A 26,476-nucleotide genomic window follows, 5' to 3' on the forward strand; every position below is an offset into this window, starting at 1 on the left:
ATACAAATACTACGACATCCATATTTAGCCGTATTATTTCGTATGGAGACGGCCGCTATATGACGGCACCGCTATCCTAGGAAAACCGATCTTAAGCCTGCGCTAAGGGAGCGTTCAAGTATTACGTAACGAATTTGGGGGGAGGGAGGGTCTTGTAAAACGTTACGATGCGTTACAGGGGCGGGAGGGGGTGGTTTGAACTACGCGTTACGTTGTTTTTTAACCCTCAGAACTTTTCGCCACTTTACGGTACCTTACGCCACATAATTGTGGCCTTTAGGTAAAAAGCGGCCAAGTGCGAGTCGGACTCGCCCATGAAGGGTTCCGTATTTAGGCGATTTATGACGTATTAAAAAAAACTACTTACTAGATCTCGTTCAAACCAATTTTCGGTGGAAGTTTACATGGTAATGTACATTATATATTTTTTTAGTTTTATCATTCTCTTATTTTAGAAGTTACAGGGGGGGGACACACATTTTACCACTTTGGAAGAGTCTCTCGCGCAAACTATTCAGTTTAGAAAAAAATGATATTAGAAACCATTTTTGAAGACCTATCCATAGATACCCCACACGTATGGGTTTGATTAAAAAAAATTTTTTGAGTTTCAGTTGTAAGTATGGGAAACCCCCAAAATTTATTGTTTTTTTTCTATTTTTGTGTGAAAATCTTAATGCGGTTCACAGAATACATCTACTTACCAAGTTTCAACAGTATAGTTCTTATAGTTTCGGAGAAAAGTGGCTGTGACATACGGACGGACAGACAGACAGACATGACGAATCTATAAGGGTTCCGTTTTTTGCCATTTGGCTACGGAACCCTAAAAATGGTCACTTGGTGGTTACGTAACGTTTTACTTTACAGAAAAACGTTACGGCGCGTTACATGGGGGGAGGGGGTGTCAAAAATGTCCAAAAATTGCGTTACGTAATACTTGAACGCTGCCTAATAAAACGCTAAAAACGTAATTAAAACTTAAGCAGCTAATCGTCGCCAAACGAGAGGAAACTTTTAGTTGTTGAATTAGCCAATTAGTAATACCTAGGTAATAAAGAGCGGCAACTTGGTATGCTATAATGCATCAAATGGATACTGATGGCCAAAGTGGCCAGATATATCGGAACACATCCTTATTTTTATGGTAACAAGGGTGTGTTAAGTACAGTTGATACTGGACGCTCGTGACTGTATAGTTTGTAGCTTTCTAGTAGACCCCGAAGGCTTATCCTATTGTCTATTGTTCAGTAAAACCGCACGTGCTACTTACCTGCAAAAAAGGGTCCTAATTATTCTATTTGCTAGGCTAGGCTAGTCCAACGCTCAAAAAACCAGTGTAGGTGCGCTCTCCGATAACGCGCCTTTGTTACGCATCTCGATGACACATTTTAGACTGGTTCTGTAGCCTTCGACTCGCCGGCACTCAGTAACCGAAGTACCGATTTTTTATGCAGGTGGTTGTGGCACGTGGCACGAGCGGTTTTTCTTAACAATAGACAATAGGATTAGCCTTCGGGGTCTATTAGAAAGCTACAAACTATAACTAGTCGTGCACTTGACTGTAGTCGGCCTCCATGTTCTTAACCCTCCTGGCGCGGAGCCGCACTAGGGGCCTGGGGCGCTTGCGCGGCGGCTCGCCCGTGGCCGCCGCCGCGTACTGCGCGTCCAGGCAGCAGCGCGGGTCGCCCTCGCCGGCCTGCTGCGGGCAGAAGGGCGGCACGAACTCTTCCACGCAGTATGCACCGGATGCGCTGGAAGGTAGGTATATTATAAAAAAAATATCATTTATTTCAGGCTTTTCACCCATAAAACACAGAGACAAATCACACAATACATAACACAAGTAATTAAACGACACAATAACAAACCATATATATACTAACAGAACAATACAAAATAATGAAAATAAACATGAAAATGAAAATAAAAATGTCAACTAATAAATTATATAATCTAACTTAACTAGGTAGGTACCTCATTTGGTCCAGTTATGGGACACTGGTGCATGCAATAACAACCAGTGTCTCATAAATGGTCCGTCAAGCCTGTCTGCCTGTCATATTATGTACAGGTGGTCCGTCCAGGATTATAAAGTTGTAAAGGAGAACCAAACATAGCTGCACCATACATAGCTGATGGACAGGAGGTTGCCAGATAAAAAAAAAAAATCTGACAGAGGTCCGAAAATACTTAGTTTAACATTAATTTATTAGCAAGTAGATGTACTACTACTTAAATAAACTGAAAGGAATGATAGGTATTGGCAAGGTGCGAAGTCGGTGGAGGGGGAAGTGGCGCTGATCGTCACAAACACAGGTAATCTTATGGAATGTCCGCCATTAGTACTAGCGGCAGCCGCTTGAACTAATTTTACTCCATAAGATTTAACGTAGAAAGTCTGCCAAAATGAGGGCAGCACCAGTCGTGCACCTAGCGATCAGGAGGTTGCCAGATAAAACAAAAAAAAACCTGACCGTTGTCCGATAATAGTTTAACATTAATATGTACTGTATGTACTACTTAAATAATCTGAAACGTATGATAGGTATATTGAAGGATGTAACTGCACGTCTAGCATACCTATCTTTTCAAAAGTCGCGCGACTTCATACATACATCAAACGATACGTAATATGACGCGGCAAGACGTACTAGACATCCAACCATCCTTGCATGGAAGGAGTTGATAGTGAAAGCGAAACTTCGTCGCGTCGAATAAAAAGTGGACGCCATAGTATCTAGACTTGTTTAATTTTATGGTCCGGTTGATTAGAACTTGTTAATGGTGTCTTTTGAAGGTTTGTAGAGGTTGTAGGTGATTGCCTAAAGCCCCGTCTCCATATCGCGCGGCAAACCATCGAACATTGGCTCGCGCGGCAGCCGCGCGCAATGGATACCCGATTGGCTCGCGAGCCAACCCGGTATCCATTGCGCGCGGCTGCCGCGCGAGCCAATGTTCGATAGCTTGCCGCGCGATATGGAGACGGGGCTTAAGAACAATTCACGTGCACCCACGTCATAGGCGCAGGCTGCCCCAGCAGCACGGGCAGCGCCGAAGCCCTGGACGGAGGGACGCGCACGGAGCAGCGCCGCCCGCACGGCGCCGCCGCACGCGGTGTAAACAAACTCTCCGCCTGGTAGCAGATGGACCAGATGTGACTGCACAGCGCCTCGTCTGTAAACAAACACGAGCTTGTGACAAAACCCCTGTAAAATTAAGATAAAAAAAAATATTGTGTAATAGGTATTGTGCTCTCAGGTCAATACAACGAAAATGTTTGTCGCCCGGCCCGCCTCGCATTACGCTAAGAATTACATATAACCATCATCCAAACTGTTAATCTGAGCTAAAATAATTAATTACTAAGTAAGAAAGTAAATAATGGTCTATTGTCCCATTACGGGGTATGGTATCCTGGCTGCGAGCATACAGTAAGGTAAGTGAGGACTCTACCTCGGCAGTCGGTATGGCCGATCAGCACCGGCTCAGCGTAGCGGCCCGCGCGCATTCCCTGGGTCCAAATGCAGCACAGACTCTGGATCTACGACTACGGAGGTACATAATTCAGCGAGTATATAATAGACTATAGAGAGTCATCTTACTGGGTGTGTCCTCGCAGAAGGGCTGGCTGCGGCCGCCGTTGAGGCAGAAGTCGGCGTGGCCGAGCCGCGCCGCCTCGCCGTAGCGGCCCGCGTTGGTGTGCAGCACGTGCACGGCGCGCGCGTCGCCCGGGTCCAGGCGCAGCGCCGGCGCAGAGCGGATCAGCGGCCGCGCCGGGTCCAGACCTACATATTAATGTAGGTCTAATGTAATGTGTAGGTGTAAGGTGTAGGTTATTAAAATGAGAACAAAAAAAATAGAGTGCCGAGAGAATGGAAAATAGAGACAGATTACTCCCGGATCGCAAATAGGTATCAGGTGAGCACTTACCTATTATTTCTACAATTCATATGACGATACGATAGTCCGTATCCCTGCTTTACCCTACTGCAGAAAATAGGTTAAGCGTACCAGCGCTTACTACCACACTTTGCCACCCTACCGTACGTCCTATGATCCTGTCTAATTTACATAGACAACGTTCTAGTGACGTCATTCAACGCTATATAGCGGCCGTCATATTACGGCACCGTTTTCGGAGGAATCCAAAGCTTAACACGCGCATACAAGTGGTCGTGGCACTCTTTTATCATGGTATAATAATATACTCCGCCTGGTACTCTCTTCCCGTCTTTTCGTGGTCACGTGACTGACACAAGCCAACGTCATCATGCGACAGCGCTATATGATAATATGCGATAGCGCTATATAAAGTGGCACGTAAGCTTGTATCACTCTGGGAAGAGAAGACAATGTTTTATTAGACTATGTCTTTTATAATATCTCTCGCTCTTTTAGGTTTAGGGTAGATACCTACTCTGTTTTTGTTCGGAGTTTGTAAAATAAATCATCTGTCTCTCTTCAGCACCATCTAATTCTACCTATACTGACCGATGATCCTATTGAGCCGGAAGGTGAGATAGTTAGCGATGATGCCGCACATGTGCGCGCCGAGGCTGTGGCCCACGCAGGTGAGGCGGTCGGGGCGGAGGCCCGCGCGGCGCAGCGAGCCCAGCGCCTCGGCCGCGCAGCGCGCCGCCGGCCGCAGGTTGTGCACGGCCGACACGTAGCACGGCGGCTGGCACAGCGCGCCCCAGTCCAGCATCAACACGTTGTAGCCGCCGCGACGGAGGTACGCTGCCGAGGTAAGCGAACTAAATATATATTAAGTATAATAGGTATTAGGTACCTAAATAATTAACTAAACCCCACAGGAAGCTCAATAAGGCTTGTATTGTATACTTACAACGAATAATTATTATTATACCTACATAGAAAACACCTATGACTCGGGAATAAATATCCATGCTCATCACACAAGCAAATACCCATTATATACCCCCCACCCTTACAGGAATTTGCACCCAGGACCTTCGGCTTACGTTCAAAACCCACCACCCAGGAACCCAAAAAAGTCTGTAGTCTATGGTTTTTATTTCTTTGGATTGGGCATATCTATTGCTCGTAGAACATGAAATGATTATTGATTGAGATGTTACCTGCACATACAGGCCGTAATGTTCACCTTACCACTAATGAATTAAACAGTTAAACACTCGGGTCAACAAGTGTACCTTTGACCTGGAGATTTGGAAACCGCATCTAAACAGGTTAGCCGATTCCATAAACGAGCCAATTATACCTATCATGTAATGTAATATAATAAAACAGGTATTCAAACATCAAACGCAAATATTTAGCCATTCGTAAATTGGTACAGTCAGCATCCATGTAGCTGTAACGGCTGAAGGAACGCACCAAAATAATCTCCCACCGTACCTACTACTTTTCTAAATAGACATACTATATTCGCGTTCAAAAGTATATGTAACAATCCTATTGTTCTACATTAGAGACATTTACTACTTTGACCACTGACTTAATATAAAAGAAATAGACACACAAAGCAGAACAAAAACGTCAAGAAATGTGAATCCCAATGACGTTTCGCACCATTTGCATTGATGATAAAAACGCTTACGTAAATTTTGAGTCAAGATAAATGTTTCGTACAGAAAAGAGCTTAATGTCGTAAGCATTAAGTGTCAAATTTGCAAACATAAGTACCAACACTGTTAAAAAATTTAGTCCGATGGCACTAAACGTAACGTATTTACGTCAAACGAGAATAATGAACGAATGGAGTCACTTTGGTACACTTTAATATGTATTACTGTACAAGAAAATATTAAAATTGAAGTAATAAATAAACCAAATTTAATTTAATCGGGAGCTCAAATAAAATTAATTCGTGGTTCAAATTCAAACAAATTAAATTTTTAATTCGTAAGTATACGTCTTTAAATACTAATTTCCTTGAAATAAATTCTACTTATTAAATAACTGTGTATTTCAGATCTACATTTACTCATAGCACACCTGCACGGGGACATTTAGATACTGATTGGATTTTTTTTATAAAGTCTACCTATACTTTATAAAAAAAAATCCTGTGGTTGTCACTGTGTTCCGACAGGTTTAGCATTTACAGTTAGTCGATATAAGCCCTTATTGGTGGTGTATATGTCGGAAACAGGGAAATGGGCCAAACACACAAGTGCCGTTTTGCCTTGTTTAAAACTGCATCACCCCTATCTATTGCTATAATTAAATAGCAGTCCACTTTGCACGTCGCATAGGTTTTCTTGGAAATCTTCAATTTAAACATAATATTATTTCTTATGAATTCCATATAAAAATATAAAAAAATATTGACCTCACATCGACTCAATAGAATTTTGTTCCTTGACATCCCTTCTTTGGTACTAACAAATTAATTTATTCAAAACCATAAAATTACCACCAGATTACATAAATTGTGTAATGCTATCCAAAGAACTAACCGAAAGAAATACATTCCATCCTTTTTCCTTGTTTTATCATTGTTATTTTTACATATTTTAACGGCACATTTCGTAATTGTTGACAACTTCACATTTGAGCGTTTCAAACAAGACTAAACGAAAAAGTAATGCATGATCTGTTTTGACCTTTGACATCACTTTTGTGGGGCCATTTTTGGCGGCTGATTGGGTATCCAGTTCTTTATACTATATCAATGACTTTGACGCGTAATTTGATCCGCTATGATGCTGATAGTGCATCGTTAAAAAAATGCCGTGCCTTTCGCGGGAAACCTTAGGTCGGATGTCAATAATTAATTTTGCATGTACGTACGAATTTACCTTTTCCTATTGCCGCTCTAAAAAAAGACTACCACGCTACTCGTGTAAGTAAGTAAAATAATTATAATAGTAAGGCACCAAAATAAAAATCAATTCATGAATTAATCGGATCATACTTCTTATTTATACGGAGATAGGTACCTACATTAACATTGATGTTTATATTCCGATGAAGGCGAAAGTCAGCGAAGCGCAGCTTCCCTGTCGTCGGTGAGAACAGCGCCATGCACTATGCACTTCCCACGGCTTTCTCCGCCAATGCAATGCTTCAAAAGTCGATGACCTCGCTCATACACACTTTGGTACCTACTCGAGCGCATGTATGATTATGCTTATGTGATTCGATTATATTTTTTACTGCCAATAATTAAAAATACTATTGATTTATGTACCTACCTCTTATAAATTATCTTCAACAAGTACGAAAACTCTACTTACCTACATAAAACCGTATCTTTTGGGCAACATAAAGGCTTTGGGATAAAAAGAGTAAGGTGCAGTGAAGACCGGCATATAAAATTTATCGGTTGGGAAAACCGTCATGTAGTAGAGCTACTGTTTGTATATTTACGTATTACGTATGTATGTACTTTGCTCAGGAAGACACATCAGTCAGAAAGGAAGAGCTTAGGTATATAGGAGGAGGAGACTGTTGGAGTATATGTAGGTATGTATGTACAAAAAGCAAGAGTTATAAGCGACGAAAGAGCAACTCCCGGAGGCACTGTACATAACTACATTGGAAGTGAGCTGGACACGTCTGCCGCAGGCCTCCAATCGTTGGATTGCATACGAGTTTTGGTCTGAGATGGAGCTCATGGCTGATGGTAATAGAGAAAGTCCAGTAATAAGTTCAGTATGTACATACTTATAAGCACAATATGATGAAGGAAGCCTATTAGCAAATAGGCGGCCTTTATTTATTTTTATTTTATTTTATTTGGAAATTTAATTCAGGCAACAAGGCCCATATTACAAATACCTTACAAACATACATATGTATTTTATAAACTTAAAACTAAACACTAGCTATTTAGTCGATAAAACGGCGTGGCTCCGTTGCATCGGCTGCTCCTGTGTCGGATTCGGCAGTTTGCCCCGGAACCTCCGAAACACGACACCCTTCGGCCAGAAGTCGGCGCACTCGATGGTCCCCTGCAGCGGTCGCGGCACGCGCACCACAAAAGAGTTGAAGTGCACGTAGTGGCGCGATCGAAGCGGGAACACCCTCAGCGTGTAACCGGTCTTCTGGTGCACATACTCCACCACTTCAGCAGCCGTGGCGGTGTAATGCAAGCGCGATACGTACAGCGCCTTACTCGGTGTAGCAACCCGCAAGCCAGAATTAGCCGGTTCGGCGGTACCACACTGAGTCTTACGAGGCGCCGTGCGCTCCTTCTTCTTTCTTGACACCAGTGTGAAATCCTCCTCATCCACACTGGCAACAGGGAGCTTCTCCTTGGGAGCCGCTCGCTCTTCAGTACCCTTTACAGGTACACTAACCCGGTTCGATGCGACTTTCGGACCGGCGACGACATCCGCGTAAACACGATGACGAGATGATGATTTGGAGGAGGCGGGGGGAGGGCGCGCGCGCGGGAGGCTCGCGCGCGGCGACACAGCTGAGGCGACACATTTTACAGTGTCAGCAACTCGCAAACTGACCGACTCGGCGCTCGTGGCTTGCCGGTCATCGCACTTGAAATTCGACTTTAGCTGCTCACTGCTGCTGATTTGATGATTGAACACATTTGGCTGTATTTGCGAAACTACCTAATACTGTTATTTACTCAATAGCAACACGAATATTGAGGTAAATATCGCTAATTGTCGCTTTTAAATCGGTTATTAAAGTACTTCAAAATCTGCTAACATGTGTCTATATAGTAGGCTGAAAATCCACTCGGAGGTTTTTGTTCAAAACCATAGGTACGGGTTGTTAGATACGTAGGTAGTAGGTACCTACATTACATACCTACTTAATCATCTTAGTAGGTAAGTGCGTTTTGCCTCGTCAGTCCAACTTTAAAAGCTAAAATAAACAATTATTCTGCACACGCACGTGCTTAACGTTTAACGTTAGGTATTACGCGTCAATGGCTTAGGATTTCTCTCATCATTATGTAGCATGCAGTTCGTGAATGGAGTCTCTAGCAAAAAATTGTTTGTTTCCACTTTGAATAGAAAACGTATGACCAAGTACCCATGTTATGTATGTTGTGTAGTTATGTACTCGTAGGTACCTAATATACGTGACTAACTTCCAATAGAAAATGCGCGTTATAATAATATCTTAGTATAACTAAGTTAGTGTGCATCACCTATGCAGATGACACTCTTATTACGTGCCGGGGTTTCTCATATGAAGATGCAGCGAGGAAAATGACCATTGGGACCTCACTTGTGGTTGAACGAATCCACCAGCTGGGCCTCGAGGTATCCCTTCCAAAGACGGAAGTTCTGCTCTTCCATGGTCCGAGGAGAGGACCCCCTCGTAATGCCAATATTAGAGTGAATGGGGAGATATTGGCGGTTAAGGTCCAAATGAAATACCTTGGCCTCCTTTTAGATGGCCGTTGGCAATTTAAGGCGCACTTCGCCAGTCTTGCCCCTAGGCTGATGTCTACAGCTGCAGCCCTCGGCCGGCTGCTTCCTAACGTGGGTGAGCCAAATTCTATATGTAGACTCCTTTACTCTCGTGTCCTGCGGAGTATGGCCCTATATGGCGCTCCCATATGGGTTGATGCCCTTTCTGCCGAGAATAGGGCTCTGCTCCGCAGACCACAGAGGGCAACATCTTTGAGAGCTGTACGTGGGTATCGTACGGTATCGTTTACAGCGGCAACGATCCTGGCTGCGGACCCTCCCTGGGACCTTCAGGCTCACATTCTTGCGGAGGTTCACCGCTACAGAGCTGGGAGAAGAGCGGCGGCAGAGTTCCCAGATGGAGAAGACGTTCGAAATATCCGGGCATCTGCACAAGTGGAAACACTTCGCCGATGGAGGGCAGAGCTCTAAGATGCAAAATATGGACTGATGACGGTAGATGCAGTACTGCCGCATCTAGAACGCTGGTTGGAAAGGAGGCAAGGTACGCTAACTTTCCACATGGTGCAGATACTTACTGACCATGGATGCTTTGGTAAGTACCTGCACCGCATAGAGAGGGAGGAATCCCCCATGTGCCATGAGTGTGGCGCACCTGTAGACACGGCGCGTCATACTCTCGAGGAGTGCCCTGCATGGGGGCCCCAGCGGGCCACCCTTCAAGCAACACTAGGTGCAGACCTTTCGTTGGCGAGCATTGTTAATGCCATGCTCGACAGCGAAGAGGCATGGAAGGCGATAGCCTCCTTCAGTGACAAAATTATGTCGCAGAAGGAGGTAGCGGAGCGTGCGCGCGAGGACGATCCTGACGCGCATCCACTCCGTCGACGACGGGCTGGGGGCAGAGCCAGGCGCTATGCGCGCTCGCTGCCTCCGCCGTAGTGGGCTGCGTGGGGCTCCGGGGGAGTCCCCGCGATTAAAAGCTCACAGGACTGGGGTGCTGACCAACCGGCACCCAAAATGCCTACGGCCTACAGGCTGTCCGCCGGGGCGCACGTGGTCTAATGCTGATAGCGACCCTGCGGCACCCCATCTAAAGCGGAGTCGGCACTCGTTGGTGGTTTTAGACGGTAGTCCTCCACTGGTTAGTCCGTCATCCCCCCTGGTTCCCCCGGACCAGGTGGCATGCGTAAACGCATTTCCCCAACGAAAAAAAAAAAAAAAAAAAAAAAAAGGTTAGTGTGCATCAGCAGATCACATAGCACAAATAATGCAAATTTGTATTTATGTTAGTGTTACTTTATGTAATACTTTCATGTGTTTATTTTCATGTTGCAAGTAGTGTAACATCGAGCAGCGGTAAATCGTTCATACATTGTTCCTGTCTAACAGGTGCACTTGCATTTGATGTTAGATGTTGGTTATTTCATATAAGTATATGTTACATTACTTATATGAAATATCGATCACTTACGCTAATTGGCAATGGATAGCGTGTAGTTCCGCCCATTACTTATACCGATGGATCGGCAGGTTGGTATATATCGGTTCATCGATTATTGATTAAGGAGGATTCGACTATTTCGACTACTTTATTCTAAAAACAAGATCGAAATCAAAGCATTTGTTAAAACTAAAAATCGATTGGCAGATAATCGAATACAAAACCATAGAGTTACCTATATCCTTACTCTTAGCCGCTCTGCCACAGTCGTAATTGCTGTGTATCTAAGATATCTCACCTAACTGCACGCTGGGTAGCGTGTTTCCATCCGCATACTCGTTCTGTGCGCCGCTCTGCTGCAGTCCGACTGCTGTGTATGAAGAGGTCTCACCGTTCCGCAGCACGCTGATGGGCAGCGTGTCGTCTCCACCCGTATACCCGTGAATCCCGTGATCAACAGGATGTTTCCGGGCGGCTCCAGTAGCTCTGCCGCAGTCAGATTGCTGTGTATGAAGAGGTCTCACCGTCTCGCAGCATGCTAATGGGCAGCGTGTCATCTCCACCCGTATACCCGTGAATCCCGTGATCAACGGGATGGTTCCGGGCGGCTCCAGTAGCTCTGCCGCAGTCAGATTGCTGTGTATGAAGAGGTCTCACCGTCCCGCAGCACGCTGATTGGCAGTGTGTCGTCGCCGCCCGCATATCCATGGATCAGGAGAATAGTTTCGTGCGCCGGCTCCCAACCGCTCTGCCGCAGCCAATCCTCACTGAACAAGTCGACCTGCAACGATAAAACAAGAATTAGCAGCTTAACTTAGTTTTATATGTAGTTACTGTAAGGTTTTGCAACCTTTACAGCCTTTTGATCAGTGAAGGCAACAGTTACATATTAAATTTAAATTTAGAATCTTATCTCGCTGTCCGATGCAACGGGTGTCCGGGCCGGCATTCCAGAAGCCATTAAGGCTAGCCGAATATTGTACCTATCGTAGCTAATATAAGAGTTTTTTTTATATATCTTTAATCTGTAGGCCAATGTTTTTCATTCTGCCTGCTCAGACGTATCCCTTTAGGTACATGGTGGAGGTGCGGGGTACCACTAAGTGGTCTTCCTTTCACCTACCTGTAGGTAGGTGCATTGTAATGCACGCCATCATTATTGAGTATTTGTTCAGTTGCCTGACGAAATATTACTTTGAGATGCATAATCTTACAACATTTCCAAAAAGCGGCCAAGTGCGAGTCGGACTCGCCCATGAAGGGTTCCGTATTTAGGCGATTTATGACGTATAAAAAAAAAACTACTTACTAGATCTCGTTCAAACCAATTTTCGGTGGAAGTTTACATGGTAATGTACATCATATATTTTTTTTAGTTTTATCATTCTCTTATTTTAGAAGTTACAGGGGGGGGGGGACACATTTTACCACTTTGGAAGTGTCTCTCGCGCAAACTATTCAGTTTAGAAAAAAATGATATTAGAAACCTCAATATCATTTTTGAAGACCTATCCATAGATACCCCACACGTATGGGTTTGATGAAAAAAAATTTTTTGAGTTTCAGTTCGAAGTATGGGGAACCCCAAAAATTTATTGTTTTTTTTCTATTTTTGTGTGAAAATCTTAATGCGGTTCACAGAATACATCTACTTACCAAGTTTCAACAGTATAGTTCTTATAGTTTCGGAGAAAAGTGGCTGTGACATACGGACGGACAGACAGACGGACAGACGGACAGACGGACAGACAGACAGACATGACGAATCTATAAGGGTTCCGTTTTTTGCCATTTGGCTACGGAACCCTAAAAAGGATCAAAAAATATATGTAGGTAATGTCAGAATATATGTTAACAGTTATATTGTCAGTTGTCACCATTACAAGTAGTTGACACAAGTAGGGCGTTTACGAACGCGCGTTGAGTCCCCGAAGACGGGTAGCGGTAACTTAGACGCATTCCGGCGTTACGTATAGGTACGTCACATCCGACCCGTGTGCGACTGAGCAAAATATAAACCTTCTTTTATGTTGTAACCCTAATTTATTAGGTCTAACACTAACAACATTCGTTCAAAAAAGTTGACTAAATTCGCAAACCTCGTAATTCGCAAAGTGTTTTGTGTTTTTATTAGTAAGATTTGGTAGTAAACCGGAAATGGATTTATCGTTCCAGTTTTTGCGTACTTGCGGTAACTACCTAAGTTAAGTAAATAGTACCTACTTAATTCAGAAGTTCATAGGTATACCATACTTAAGTAACGTAACGTCCCTGGACCTTTGGGACCGCTAGAGATTAAAATTTTCATTATTTTCTCCCCTTAGATTTTACGTTTCTTGAATTTACCTAGAGTTGCCTATAACCTACAACTAGAACAAGGGAATATAGAATGTCGCCTACGCAATCTTCACGCTCGATGCTTAGCTAGGCTGCCTAGGTGCTTAATATTAACCTATAGGTGTTGCAATATACTTATTACCTCTTAGAATGATTATTTCCCAAACTAGGAAACATACCCCGGCCGGCGAGAGCAAAAATGCGTTGACAGCTTAATAGTGCGAGGACACACACTTTGGTCGATGTCGATAAAAACAACACGATGTACTGGACCACCGTTATGATATGCAGAAGTATTAATTATTGTTGTAAACAAAATTAAAACCAAGTGTTTGTTTTTATTCAGTTTAAAATTGTTTTAGGGTTATTCTTAGAAACGCGTGGAGGTATCAAGTTGAAATAAATAACAAATACTAATGGCTCAGTTTAAAAAAAAAAATTGTGCTTAATTAAAAGTCGACTATTCTATCGACATCCATATGTCGATAGAATAGTCGATATTTAATTAAGCACTAGGAGCAGACGCATTTTTGCTCTCGCCGGCCGGGGTATGCTAGGAAAATATATGGGTATTATGGAAATAGATTACCTATGGGGCACAAATAAAATTAGTCATATTGGTAGGTATCTAATAATATATACCTAGTGGTTTTACTAATACAACCGTTTGTATCGAAGTATACGTTTGTATTAATAACAATCTACTTATGTATTGCATGTTGATTAATTGTTACAATTACGTGGCCATAAGGTAAATGCCAATTAATTTAATTAGAATGTATTTATTATATTAAGAGGGTTCACAGTTCAAACTACATACTTTGGGTCGGGAGCGCTTCCTATAATGCCGATAAAGGTAAATACAGCGAGCTAATAGTCTCACGATACTTCACTTTCCGCACAGACATATACCCTCTTATTCATAAACGTCTGCTAAGTTAATCAGCTGATGGTCATCGTTTCTCCCTCTCTATGACATAACGACATATAGGGACAAACGACGATCATCAACTGATTAAGTTAGTAGCCGTTTATGAATAACGCCAATAGAATCTGTGCGGAAAGAATAGAATTGATGCATTCAAAAAGCAGCCTTGCAATAGTTGCAATCTTCTTCCCCATTCCCGGCTTGGTGTACATTCTATATTTCACAGCTAATCTATTAAACATTACCTTTATGAAAATTATGAGTAGGTATGTACTGGAATTTGATTATGGGTTTAAGCATCTCATCTGATCATCATTCAGCATGTTTTGAAAAATGACTTGAAATTACTTTTGCCGATTTTGAGCATTGTCACATTAATTTAATACAAAACACGACTGGAATGCCTCTCTGGAGGAGTTTGAGTTTTTTTAATTTTGGTGGTGGTTTGTTATATTTATTTGCGTAGGTACGAATAGATATATATACATATTAGCGGTGGAAGGGTGGAATGGAAACATAATATGCTTGCAAAAAAATACGCAACCATTGTAAGTATAACGGATTAGCACTAATTGACTAGCACGTTATTGTATCGCGGATTGGCAAAGCAATGTTATTGTTTCAATTACTCTACATAATACATATTTAATGATCCTTAATACCGTGAAATTCTGTAGCAATCGATCAATATTACGACCTATGATTGACCGAGTGAAGCGAAGGTCTTCGTTTCAGCTTCGGGGAAATGCTTTCGTATGGTCTGGATGTTTTCCTCTACAGGTCGCATTTTCCTTCCAATTTATCAAAAATTATATTTTTGTTGATTCAGTGGAAATTTTCCAAAATGGTGGAGCCATGGGAGTTCGCGAGGTTGACAGCTCACAGAGCTACTAGTTTTAGTACCTTACTTACATATTAAACGACTCTTTAACTTAAGGAGAAAGGGGACGACCGCTTGTCCATACAAACGTAGTCCCCATTTTCCTCTGTCGATATTGACATTATGGATAAAAAATCACACAATTTGATGTAAGTATATTAACCATAGCTTCGCTTGACGTTTTTCGATCTTTTGATTATTATAAGAATTAGGAGCGAAAAACCAAAATCCATGCAAATTTTGAAATGCTTGTAACATTTATAATAAATAAAAATTCACTCAATATCACGACCTATACATTTTATAATTTCGGGATCGCCTGTTTGGTATTCCGCCAATGCGTGCGTAACGGACACCGTAGTCCTCCGTCGGACGTGAACTTTCCTACACATTCATATTCTTTGACAATGTTCAATGACATAGTGTCAGTAGAAAGCGCACGTTAAAAATATAGCTTATCAGTGTATACGCCATACGGGAGTTATTGTTTCACACAAAGTAAACGTTGGAATGAACATAATATTGCGCGGTTGCATGTCGACTGTCTTTTGCGCGTAACCACTGTTTATATTGGGCACTAGGACGTAAATTAATAAGGTACCGTAAAACGAGGTGACTTTAGGAAATTTTGGGGATACTTTGATAGTTTTAAAACTGCCACTAAATTATCATTATTCATTATTTTCTCGAACTGTTCGTGTAACAAGTTAGATCTTTATACATACTTGTTTACCTACTACTAAAAAATCCGAATAAAAATATGTAACGGCTGAAAAACTGAAATATCGAAGTCGCCCCTGCATTTGAAAGTCACCCCGGTTTACGGTACCTTTAGGTTTAAATAATAAACTGTGTCAGGCACACATTTGACTAGTCCCAGACCCAGTTTTAAGCCCAATAACCGATATCAACTATCGTAGAATATGAAAAAGGCATACCTATATGCCTTTTGCAGGCATATATACCAAAAAAATGTTTATAATTTATAAATTATAAACATTTTTTTGGTAGTCCAACTATAGGCTCTATCTATATCCAATTATCCATGTAAGATCAAGCCGAACACACAAATTGTTTATCTAGGTCAAGTAAATAGATAGCTCAGATAGGTTCCATGTCAATGACCATATTATAACTTTCATAAATTGCTATTGAAGTAACAATAAACTTTAGTCCTCTAGCATGGACGCAAAAAGTTGGTACTTAGATAGTCTTTCAATTTTCACGTGGGAAGTAATAATCACTATTATTCAAAAGCAACACGCAAGCACAATGAGTTGTAAATTAATCTTACTTTCAGATTAACATCATGCGAGAGTGCGAGGTGGAATAAGTACTCATAAGGAAACAATGCCCGATCGAACACAGAAATTCACGTAAGTAGGTACTCAATCTATGCCTAAGAAAAAGGCCCCCAAAATGGTCACAAAAGTAATAACAAAAGGTACTTATTATTTATTTCCTTATAATTTATTGCAAATTAATAAGAGAACTGAGAATATGCATTTATGTTTAAAAGATGTCAAACGATTATATTTCGCGTAGGTATATATATATTAAAATAATAATATGTATTAACAATTTATTTATTTGATTAAATCCAAAAACTTAAGGAAACTGAGATACGACTTCGAAACAAATAGTATTATAATTAAGTACATTTTAGGTAAATTGCAAGATTTTGATTTAAAATTATTTAGGCATAAGTTAGAACGTGTATTGGAGTCCATATCGGGTGTTAAAAGATATTATGACTTAATGTAGAGGTTGAAGATCGCAGTGAAACTTCCTGAATAAGAAAACACCCATTAACCCCTTAGGAGTATAATCACAATCAGCTACCTCTGTAGCTGTGTAAATAGCTGTCTATTTGCAACCATTTTGCAACATTCCCAATTTCCCACTTGTGTAGGATAAAAGACATCAACGCGCCTTTTACCCAACAGTCCAGCGTCTCGTCTCTGCGGGGTTGAAATTGTCAATGGTACTTAAGTACCTAGGTAGTTAATTTTATTATATCGGATAATTCGCCAAAAAATGTAGATAGTAAACTTTATTTTTTACGAGTTTTGAAGTGACTAATTATTTTAAAAAGTAATTCGTTTTTCAGAGTTCGTAAGTAGGTAATTTTCATAAATGCGGTGTTCGGGTTGAAAAGTAACAATCTAATAGCTTTAAACGAGCAATTCTTGTTTATTTATATATATATATATATATATATATATATTTCGGGGATCTCGGAAACGGCTCTAACGATTTCGATGAAATTTGGTATATAGGGGTTTTCGGAGGCGAAAAATCGATCTAGCTAGGTCTTATCTCTGGGAAAACGCGCATTTCCGAGTTATTATATGTTTTCCGAGCGAAGCTCGGTCACCCCGATATTTCTATTAAATCACGTTATGATTGTACCGATAAAATACTATAATACACCTAAAGATTACCGGAGACTGTCAAGAAGCTTGGCCTTTAAAGCGAAACAGAGGTTTAAATAGAAACCTATCTGCTGCACCTAAAAGTAGGGGCTCGATTCGGATTTTGTAATTGATATCTATTAGACATCGCCAAGATACGATAATGATAATATGTTTAAGATCTAACCTGTCAAATTTGACATTTCCGCGATTCTGGAGATACTTTTGAACGATTTCCATAAGATATTACTTAGAGATTCTAATTCACATCTAATAGATATCTAACACGATCTATCGTAAAAGTGACATTGGTTGCCCGAATTGCGCTGCAAAAGAGAACTAGTTGAAATCTAAACTATAACGTATCTAGAATGGATCTAGTAAGGTGAGTTCGACTAAGATCGGACACCGGGTAAGATCGTATGATTCAAATTTCTGCCTGTTGCGGGGCTTTTTTTTAATGCTGGCAAGGTGATGCAATGCCCGGGACAAAACAGCGCATTGCATCACCTTGCCAGCATTAAAAAAAAGCCCCGCAACAGGCAGAAATTTGAATCATACGATCTTACCCGGTGTCCGATCTTAGTCGAACTCACCTTACGTGTCGTCTCTTGTGAATATCTTGAAGTTCGAATACGGCAGTAGGTCGCTGAAAAATGATTTATTGTAATTCGTGGTTTCAAGTGTTTACTTATTAGCTACCCGACATGTCAGTCGATCGCATTGGTTGCATCCGCTCCCGATACTTAATAATAAAGGTCTAATCGCTATTTGTAAACACCTTTTACGATGCATGTTTCATTAGGCTTTTTGGTATCAATTATTAATGAATGACAAAATGAATTCATTTCTGCCCGTAGGACTACTACGATTAAAGTTAAGTAGAGGTATATTTTGTGAGACGCTACACAGTTTTGGGGTCATCCATTATAATTAGGTCACACGTTTAGGGGGAGGGAGGGGGTCAAGAAAAGGTGACATGTTGTTACATGGGGGAGGGGGGAGTCACAAACATTGTGATGACACTTTAACTTCATCAGTAACCGAAAATTTATTTATATTTTTTTATTCGCTGTACAGTTAAATAATGACATTTTGGATGTAACTTTCGTTGTGTTATAAAATTACTAATATTTATTTATCAAAAATATTTTTTTATTAAAAAAATAATGCAGAGTTCATATTGTCGATTTCGTTGAAAACAAAATTGCCTAAAATGTGACGTCACACCAGGTTTGCAAAATGTGACCAAGTGTGACAAGGAGGGGGGGGGGGGGAGGGGTAGAAAAACCTAGAAATTCGTGTGACGTAATTAATGGATGATCCCTTTGTTGTCAAAGTACTACACATAATTGGGGACTGCCTTCAGCTTTTGCAGCTTTGGCATAACGTAATGGTCTATCTATTGGTATAGGTACTCGTACCTACATGCACTGACAATCCAACCTCTAGACTGAGCTTAGGCCAATTCTTTCATGAAACCGATGCTGCCAAAAATACGGGGGTGCGGGGGGACGAGGTGAGCGAATCCCGTGCCGTGATTGGTCCGTTCAAAGACACGGACCAATCACGGCACAGGATTGACTCGAAGATGGAGTAACGCTACCGTATGTGTGGCAGAGGGGGTAGCGCGACTATGCTATGTCTAGAGGTTGGATTGTCTGTGCCTACATGTAACTAAAATTAAATATCCTGTCTACCAATTTCTACCTACAGATATACCGCGGGCCGCATGCAGCCCGTCAACCTGTCACTTGCGGCCTGCGAGCCTCCCTGGCTATTTTGTATGTAATATTAGCAAACGACAATGTCTAATAAAGTCATACATATTAACAAAGTACGGCTCGCGTCAACTTCGTTAACTACTATGTGGCCCTTGGCTACTAAAAGGTTGCCGACCGCTGCAATACCTATATTGCAGCGGTCGGCAACCTTTTAGTATCCTAATACATATCCTTCATCGAGTCTGGTTTAAGTCTGAAACTCACCACTCTCTTGGAGGGCTCAGCCTCGGTGTAGAGATGCAGCTTGACATCAGGGTCGGGGCAGGGCTCCCGCTCCCGCCTCCACACGCAGTCCTCAAACGTCGCGTTGCCGAACTGGTCACTGTTCAGTAATAGGGCCTCCTTGATCGGCTGACGCTTGTCCGCCGCGAACACTGTCGAAAACATTGCACATGTAGACGGGGCTTACCTACTTATTTACAATTATCGTGTAACTGTCAGTCAATTCATTAATCGAAATAACATAATTGCAGGAAGTATTCGCGTAGGAATATTAATATACGAACTCAATTATGGATTGATTTAATTTCCGTTTCATATACTACGGTTAGTAATTTTTAGACGGTTGGATGATAATTTGAATTAGGATAAGAAAAATCTAAACTTATGGACCAAATTTGCCAACTACTTATAGTCCAAAACTAATAGAAATATAGGTATCTTAGTTTAAACGAAAATATTATTTGAAATAACCAGTTCTGTAAGCTTCATACTTGGTGACGTAGCACTTGACATGAAAATTAAGTATAATCATGAGAAAATATTACCTATGTCAGATTATTACAAATGAGCCTCCTTTTTTGAAGTCGGTTAAATATGACGTTTATGACACCACCTAACTTTATTCGATTCAAATCGGTGCAGTTACCTTAGACAGACTCTTATATTAATTTGAAATGCGGTAAGTACAATGACGCCTACGCAAGATGACAATTCTACTACATCGATAACGTATAGAAAAAAAATATCGAGATGACAGACGCTATGAAAAGTCACGTGACTATTCTTTTCCATACATTAAGTTTCGATTGGCGTTTTCTATAAACGAATCATCTTGGCTAGGCCCCTGCTGGAGGAATTCCAAAATACACAATTCAAAATAAAAAAAAAACAATCGAATAAGTAAGGGTTTATTTCATAATGGTGGTTATTCCTTACTTAACTTTAGGATAAATAAAAAGTTTTGGGTTATTTTTAGGCAAGCAGAATAGCAGGATCGCATTCGCGGTAAGTACAATCTGAATGTCATTCTAAGAGGTCACGGAATTCGGACCTTGATGTAGTAAATAGTCACCCTTGTAGAGCCCTAAAATACTGAATTTCCTTTTGTCATAGAGTCTAACTGCATGATAAAATTGTCAGACAATTTGCTTTTAATTGTAAAAATTGTAAAATAATCAGCACATAAAGAATAGGTATTATGTTAAGAAAGAGTTAGCGCAAGAAAGAAATACCTGCGTTTATTGCGACGACGCAGACCGCGAGTAGGGCGCGCGCATACGGCATCCTTGCGCGGTTACCGTTGCTGCAGTACTGCCAGTGCCGAGGACCCGCGGCACAGAATGGGGGTGGCCACTGACTCAAGACAACGCGGGGATAACCTCTAGCCGCCATACGTCAAACCTTGCTAAGCAAAATGAAATTTTATTTTTTCAACACAAAGTTCAAATTAGAATGGAACAGGAGGCCTTTTTATAGGTCTCTGGGCGGCTAGAGGATATGCGACGCGAATCAATGTATGAAATCGACAGCGTTCCATTGGCATTGTTGTGGCCGGTTCCAAGTTCTAACAGTATTTTCAATCGACTTTTGTTTCTTCACGACACTTTTGACTGACATATCCGATCCATATCGTATATTTAGCAAGTTTTTGACGTATCTTTTAAAGTTCGAATCAGGCCGATTTACTCCTCATTCACCAAAATCTGTTCCAAAGGTAAAGTTAGACCAAGAAAAGTCTGCAGCGATTTTGACAGCCCACGCAGTGCAAGTGTTATTTATACGTCATAATTTCATAGAAGTTTGACGTTTATAATAACACTTGCACTGCGTGGGCTATCAAGATCGCTGCAGACTTTTCTTGGTCTAACTCTAATCGTCAAGATGTACAGTCAGCAGCAGAAGTTGCTAAGCGGGCCAGGTGTTCAAAATGATCTTGACGCGACTTTATTGTTAAGAGAATAAGAGTGTGTCAAGGTAATTTTGAACACCTCGCCCGCTTAGTAACTTCTGCTGCTGACTGTACTTACATAAAGTCCGTATATATTACATAGACAGCTAAAAGCATACCTAAACCCATCCCGTAGTCGGGACAAAATAGCTTAACTGAAAGGGAGTTACAATACTTGCAAATACTTACTCTTTATTGCATGCACCTCAACAGAAGAAAATAATACAGGAAATTATACAGCAACACAACAAGTAAGTATTGCGAGTTCAGCTTAGCCTTTTCCCGATACAGAACTGTAGAAGTGCATGCTTGAAAGTCCTAAATGTATACTTAGTGTCAAGACTATAAGTGTCTACCTAGTAGGTACCTAGACCTAGCAATAGGGTTAGGGTAAATCGTCTATTACTGGAAACCAAAGAAGATTATGTTTATTACTCATAAGAAGTAAGTTTCAGAACGAATGTTACCATTTGGTTTAGGAATAGAGTAAATATAAAAAAATTGAATTCTTATTTTAGCCAATTTAGTAACAGTTATTGGAAGATGGCCAGTAATAAACGATTTACCCTATGCGGTATAACATAATTATATATTTTATACTTGGGTAAAAATGCCTAAAGTGAAGCAGGTGCGATGCTTTGGTAATACAGTCGACTCTTGTTAATTCAAACCTGCGATAATTCGAACCTTTCTATAATTCGAAGTTATCACGAGTTCCCTAGAACATCTCTTTATATTTCGAAATAAATCAATACATTTTTAAGCACTTGGTAATTCGAACAAAAATAATCATCGCTAAGTAACAAAACGACGCGTTAATTCGAACTCATAGGCGTCAAACACTCTACAATTCAAAGTTATCAGATTGCAGACCTCACAAAGGTAATAATAAACCGCACATTTTGAGACAAGTTCAAGTTCGTCGTTGCACTCTTTCGTTGGTTATGTGTACAGATTAAAAGTTGGTGTTAGTTATGAGTCCTAAAAAGTATAAATGCTTGATGATTGCTGAAAAGAAGGAGTTAATCGTAAAAATGGAGGTAGGTGAGAAGACAAGTGATGTTGCAAAAGTATTTTCAGATCAGTATCAGCAATGTGCATTGAACAGTGCACTTTTTGATATTGTAAAAAAAATGCAGTTAATCAATATTTGATTATTACCTACCTACCTACTCAATAATTCGAACTTTCATATTTTTTCTCTCAAAATTTTCGAACCATTTGATATTTCAAACTCTCGATAATTCGTAATATTTTAAAAGTCCTTCGAGTTTCGAATTAACGAGAGTCGACTGTAGCTAATTTCTGAGCTCAAACTATAAAATAGTTAAGTTGCTATTCGATTATCACTAGGCATACCTACCTACATTATTCCGCACACTTAAAGTATATAGTACATATGTAGAGTTAGACCAAGCTAAGTTAGCAGCATACACTGTGCAAGTGTAACTTTAATTTAAACGTAAAACTCCTATGAAATGATGACGTTTAAAATAACACTTGCACATTTTGTGCTATAAAAAAAGCGGCCAAGTGCGAGTCGGACTCGCCCATGAAGGGATCCGTATTTAGGCGATTTATGACGTATAAAAAAAAACTACTTACTAGATCTCGTTCAAACCAATTTTCGGTGGAAGTTTACATGGTAATATACATCATATATTTTTTTTAGTTTTATCATTCTCTTATTTTAGAAGTTACAGGGGGGGGGACACACATTTTACCACTTTGGAAGTGTCTCTCGCGCAAACTATTCAGTTTAGAAAAAAAATGATATTAGAAACCTCAATATCATTTTTGAAGACCTATCCATAGATACACCACACGTATGGGTTTGATGAAAAAAAAAATTTTGAGTTTCAGTTCGAAGTATGGGGAACCCCAAAAATTTATTGTTTTTTTTTCTATTTTTGTGTGAAAATCTTAATGCGGTTCACAGAATACATCTACTTACCAAGTTTCAACAGTATAGTTCTTATAGTTTCGGAGAAAAGTGGCTGTGACATACGGACGGACAGACAGACGGACAGACGGACAGACAGACAGACAGACAGACAGACAGACAGACAGACATGACGAATCTATAAGGGTTCCGTTTTTTGCCATTTGGCTACGGAACCCTAAAAATCGCTGCCAAGTTAGCTTGGTCAAACTCTATAGAAGTAGTGAACAATAATTATAGAGAATAGAGACAAGGGCTCTACATCTCATTACCTATACATATTTACAAATAGGCCGGTTACTAAACTTTAAATTGTTCGAGAGCATCACATTATATCCTACAGTATATTTGTGTTTGGAATATAATAGAACACTATTTTGTGAATGTATGTGTAAAGTAATCTCTAAAAAATATATTGAGATTTTTGGAAAAAAAAATTTTAAAAATTTAGTTTTTAAAAAGATGTAAACATAAAATTCTACAGTAGCGATTTTTTGTTCAAAAGGCATAACTAAATATTTTACACTGTAAGTAAAATATGCACCACTTTTTTAGTGGTGCATACGTCACGAGCAATAAAAATGTTTGAAATAAATAATTACAATACAACATTAATTAAACACTTGGTGATTTTCCACTATATTGTTACGCCAATTATTCTACTCAATCTAATAAAATAAAAAACCAGGGGATTTTATTTTTACTATTTTTTAAACAATTATAACGTATTTTACCCCACGCGCATTAATTCTACAGTATATTTTTTTAATGCACCATACAGCCTGTAATTAATGTTATCACAACGTCAAAGAATCTCCTATTAATACAATGAGCTTTTGTCACAATTGTAAAAATGGCTATTGTTAAATTATTTAAATGATCGGCGCGGGGCGGGAGGGGAAGCGATGGCGATACCTCAAGGCCGCACGGCCGCAAAGCAACGGATTGGATAGGATGAAGGTATCTTAGGGCGGTTACAGAGTAGCGTTTTATACGAGCGTACGCGTACAGTCACCAGCAATTAAATGTCTGCTAGTGCACGAAAATACTAACGACCTTTTTTCCTACGTCCAGTTGACCTAAGTTTAAAATGTATAAATTGCGAAACTTGTAACGACATGTGTCCCACGTTTAGCTGACCTAAGTTTAAAAAGTCTACCGTACCGCGAAGAAATTCAAAGGTGTATGTGAAGTCCCCAATCCGCATTGGGCTAGCGTGGGGACTGCCGTACGAAACTGATAATTTTATTTAACATCACGATTTTTGGTCCTTCATGAACTGTCAAAAGTGACGTTTCTTCAAATAAAAACGTCACTTTTGACACTTGTATGGATGGGATATGTCAGTGTCAAACAAGTGACTAAAGTGACGTTTTTTTTTAGAAACGTCACTTGACACTTGTATGGATGGGATATGTCAGGGTCAAACAAGTGAGAAAGGTGACGTGTTTTTAAGAAACGTCACTCTTGACACTTGTATGGATGGGATATGTCAGTGTCAAACAAGTGACAAAAGTGACTTTTTTTAAAGAAACGTCACTTTTGACAAGTATGGATGGGCTATGTCAGTGTCAAACAAGTGACAAAAGTGGCGTTTTTGAAGAAACGTCACTCTTGACACTTGTATGGATGGGATATGTCAGTGTCAAACAAGTGAGAAAAGTGACGTTTGTTTTTAAGAAACGTCACTTTTGACACTTGTATGGATGGGATATGTCGGTGTCAAACAAGTGACAAAAGTGACTTTTTTTTAAAGAAACGTCACTTTTGACATGTATGGATGGGATATGTCAGTGTCAAACAAGTGACAAAAGTGACTTTTTTATTTAAAGAAACGTCACTTTTGACATGTATGGATGGGCTATGTCAGTGTCAAACAAGTGACAAAAGTGACGTTTTTGAAGAAACGTCACTCTTGACACTTGTATGGATGGGATATGTCAGGGTCAAACAAGTAAGAAAAGTGACGTTTGTTTTTAAGAAACGTCACTTGTATGGATGGGATATGTCGGTGTCAAACAAGTGACAAAAGTGACTTTTTTTAAAGAAACGTCACTTTTGACATGTAAGGATGGGATATGTCAGTGTCAAACAAGTGACAAAAGTGACTTTTTTATTTAAAGAAACGTCACTTTTGACATGTATGGATGGGCTATGTCAGTGTCAAACAAGTGACAAAAGTGACGTTTTTGAAGAAACGTCACTCTTGACACTTGTATGGATGGGATATGTCAGGGTCAAACAAGTGAGAAAAGTGACGTTTGTTTTTAAGAAACGTCACTTTTGACACTTGTATGGATGGGATATGTCGGTGTCAAACAAGTGACAAAAGTGACTTTTTTTTAAAGAAACGTCACTTTTGACATGTATGGATGGGATATGTCAGTGTCACACAAGTGACAAAAGTGACTTTTCTATTTAAAGAAACGTCACTTTTGACATGTATGGATGGGCTATGTCAGTGTCAAACAAGTGGCAAAAGTGACGTTTTTTTTAAGAATCGTCACTTTTGACACTTGTTGACACTGATATATCCGATCCATATCGTTTCTATAACTAACATTTGACGTATCTCAACTGACCTAAGTTTAAAATGTATAAATTGCGAAATTTCTAACGACATGTGTCCCACGTTTAGCTAACCTAAGTTTAAAAAGTCTAGTGTACCGCGAAGACATTCAAAGGTGTATGTGAAGTCCCCAATCCGCACTGGGCTAGCGTGGGAACTACCGTACGAAACTGATAATTTTATTTAATATCACGATTTTTGGTCGTTCATGAACTATCAAAAGTGACGTTTCTTCAAACAAAAACGTCACTTTTGACACTTGTACGGATGGGATATGTCAGTGTCAAATAAGTAACTAAAGTGACGTTTCTTCAAAAACGTTACTTTTGACATGTATGGATGGGCTATGTCAGTGTCAAACAAGTGACAAAAGTGACGTTTTTGAAGAAACGTCACTCTTGACACTTGTATGGATGGGATATGTCAGGGTCAAACAAGTGAAAATGTGACGTTTTTTTAAGAAACGTCACTCTTGACACTTGTATGGATGGGATATGTCAGGGTCAAACAAGTGAGAAAGCTGAAAGTTTTTTAAGAAACGTCACTAATACACTTGTATGGATGGGATTGTCGGTGTCAAACAAGTGACAAAAGTGACGTTTTTTATGAAACGTCACTATTGACACTTGTATGGATGGGATTGTCGGTGTCAAACAAGTGACAAAAGTGACGT

The 26,476-nt window shown here is 40.3% G+C and overlaps 1 protein-coding gene across 1 annotated transcript; it reads right to left on the reverse strand.

Moving 5' to 3' along the window:
• Positions 1-1,546: 1,546 nt before the first annotated feature.
• LOC134649236 (pancreatic lipase-related protein 2-like) lies at positions 1,547-20,652 on the reverse strand. The gene is made up of 7 exons (XM_063503992.1): positions 20,577-20,652; positions 19,327-19,496; positions 11,437-11,560; positions 4,495-4,740; positions 3,606-3,788; positions 3,018-3,177; positions 1,547-1,754 (listed from the first exon to the last, which is right to left on the reverse strand). The coding sequence occupies exons 1-7, from the start codon at positions 20,626-20,628 to the stop codon at positions 1,547-1,549; spliced, it is 1,143 nt and encodes a 380-aa protein (XP_063360062.1). The 5' UTR covers positions 20,629-20,652.
• Between the last annotated feature and the right edge of the window lie 5,824 nt (positions 20,653-26,476).

Source organism: Cydia amplana, chromosome 1 (genome assembly GCF_948474715.1).
Source record: "Cydia amplana chromosome 1, ilCydAmpl1.1, whole genome shotgun sequence".
Lineage (NCBI taxonomy): Eukaryota > Metazoa > Arthropoda > Insecta > Lepidoptera > Tortricidae > Cydia > Cydia amplana.

Bases quoted from the DNA above. Each gene is read 5' to 3' on its own strand.
- LOC134649236 (XM_063503992.1), bottom strand. From the start codon at position 20,628: ATGCCGTATGCGCGCGCCCTACTCGCGGTCTGCGTCGTCGCAATAAAC. The intron at 4,741-11,436 runs GTGAGACCTCTT...TTACCTCGGCAG, and splicing joins AATCAGCGTGCTGCGGGACG to CGTACCTCCGTCGCGGCGGC. The intron at 1,755-3,017 runs GTGGGTGCACGT...CCTACCTTCCAG, and splicing joins GGGCAGCCTGCGCCTATGAC to CGCATCCGGTGCATACTGCG.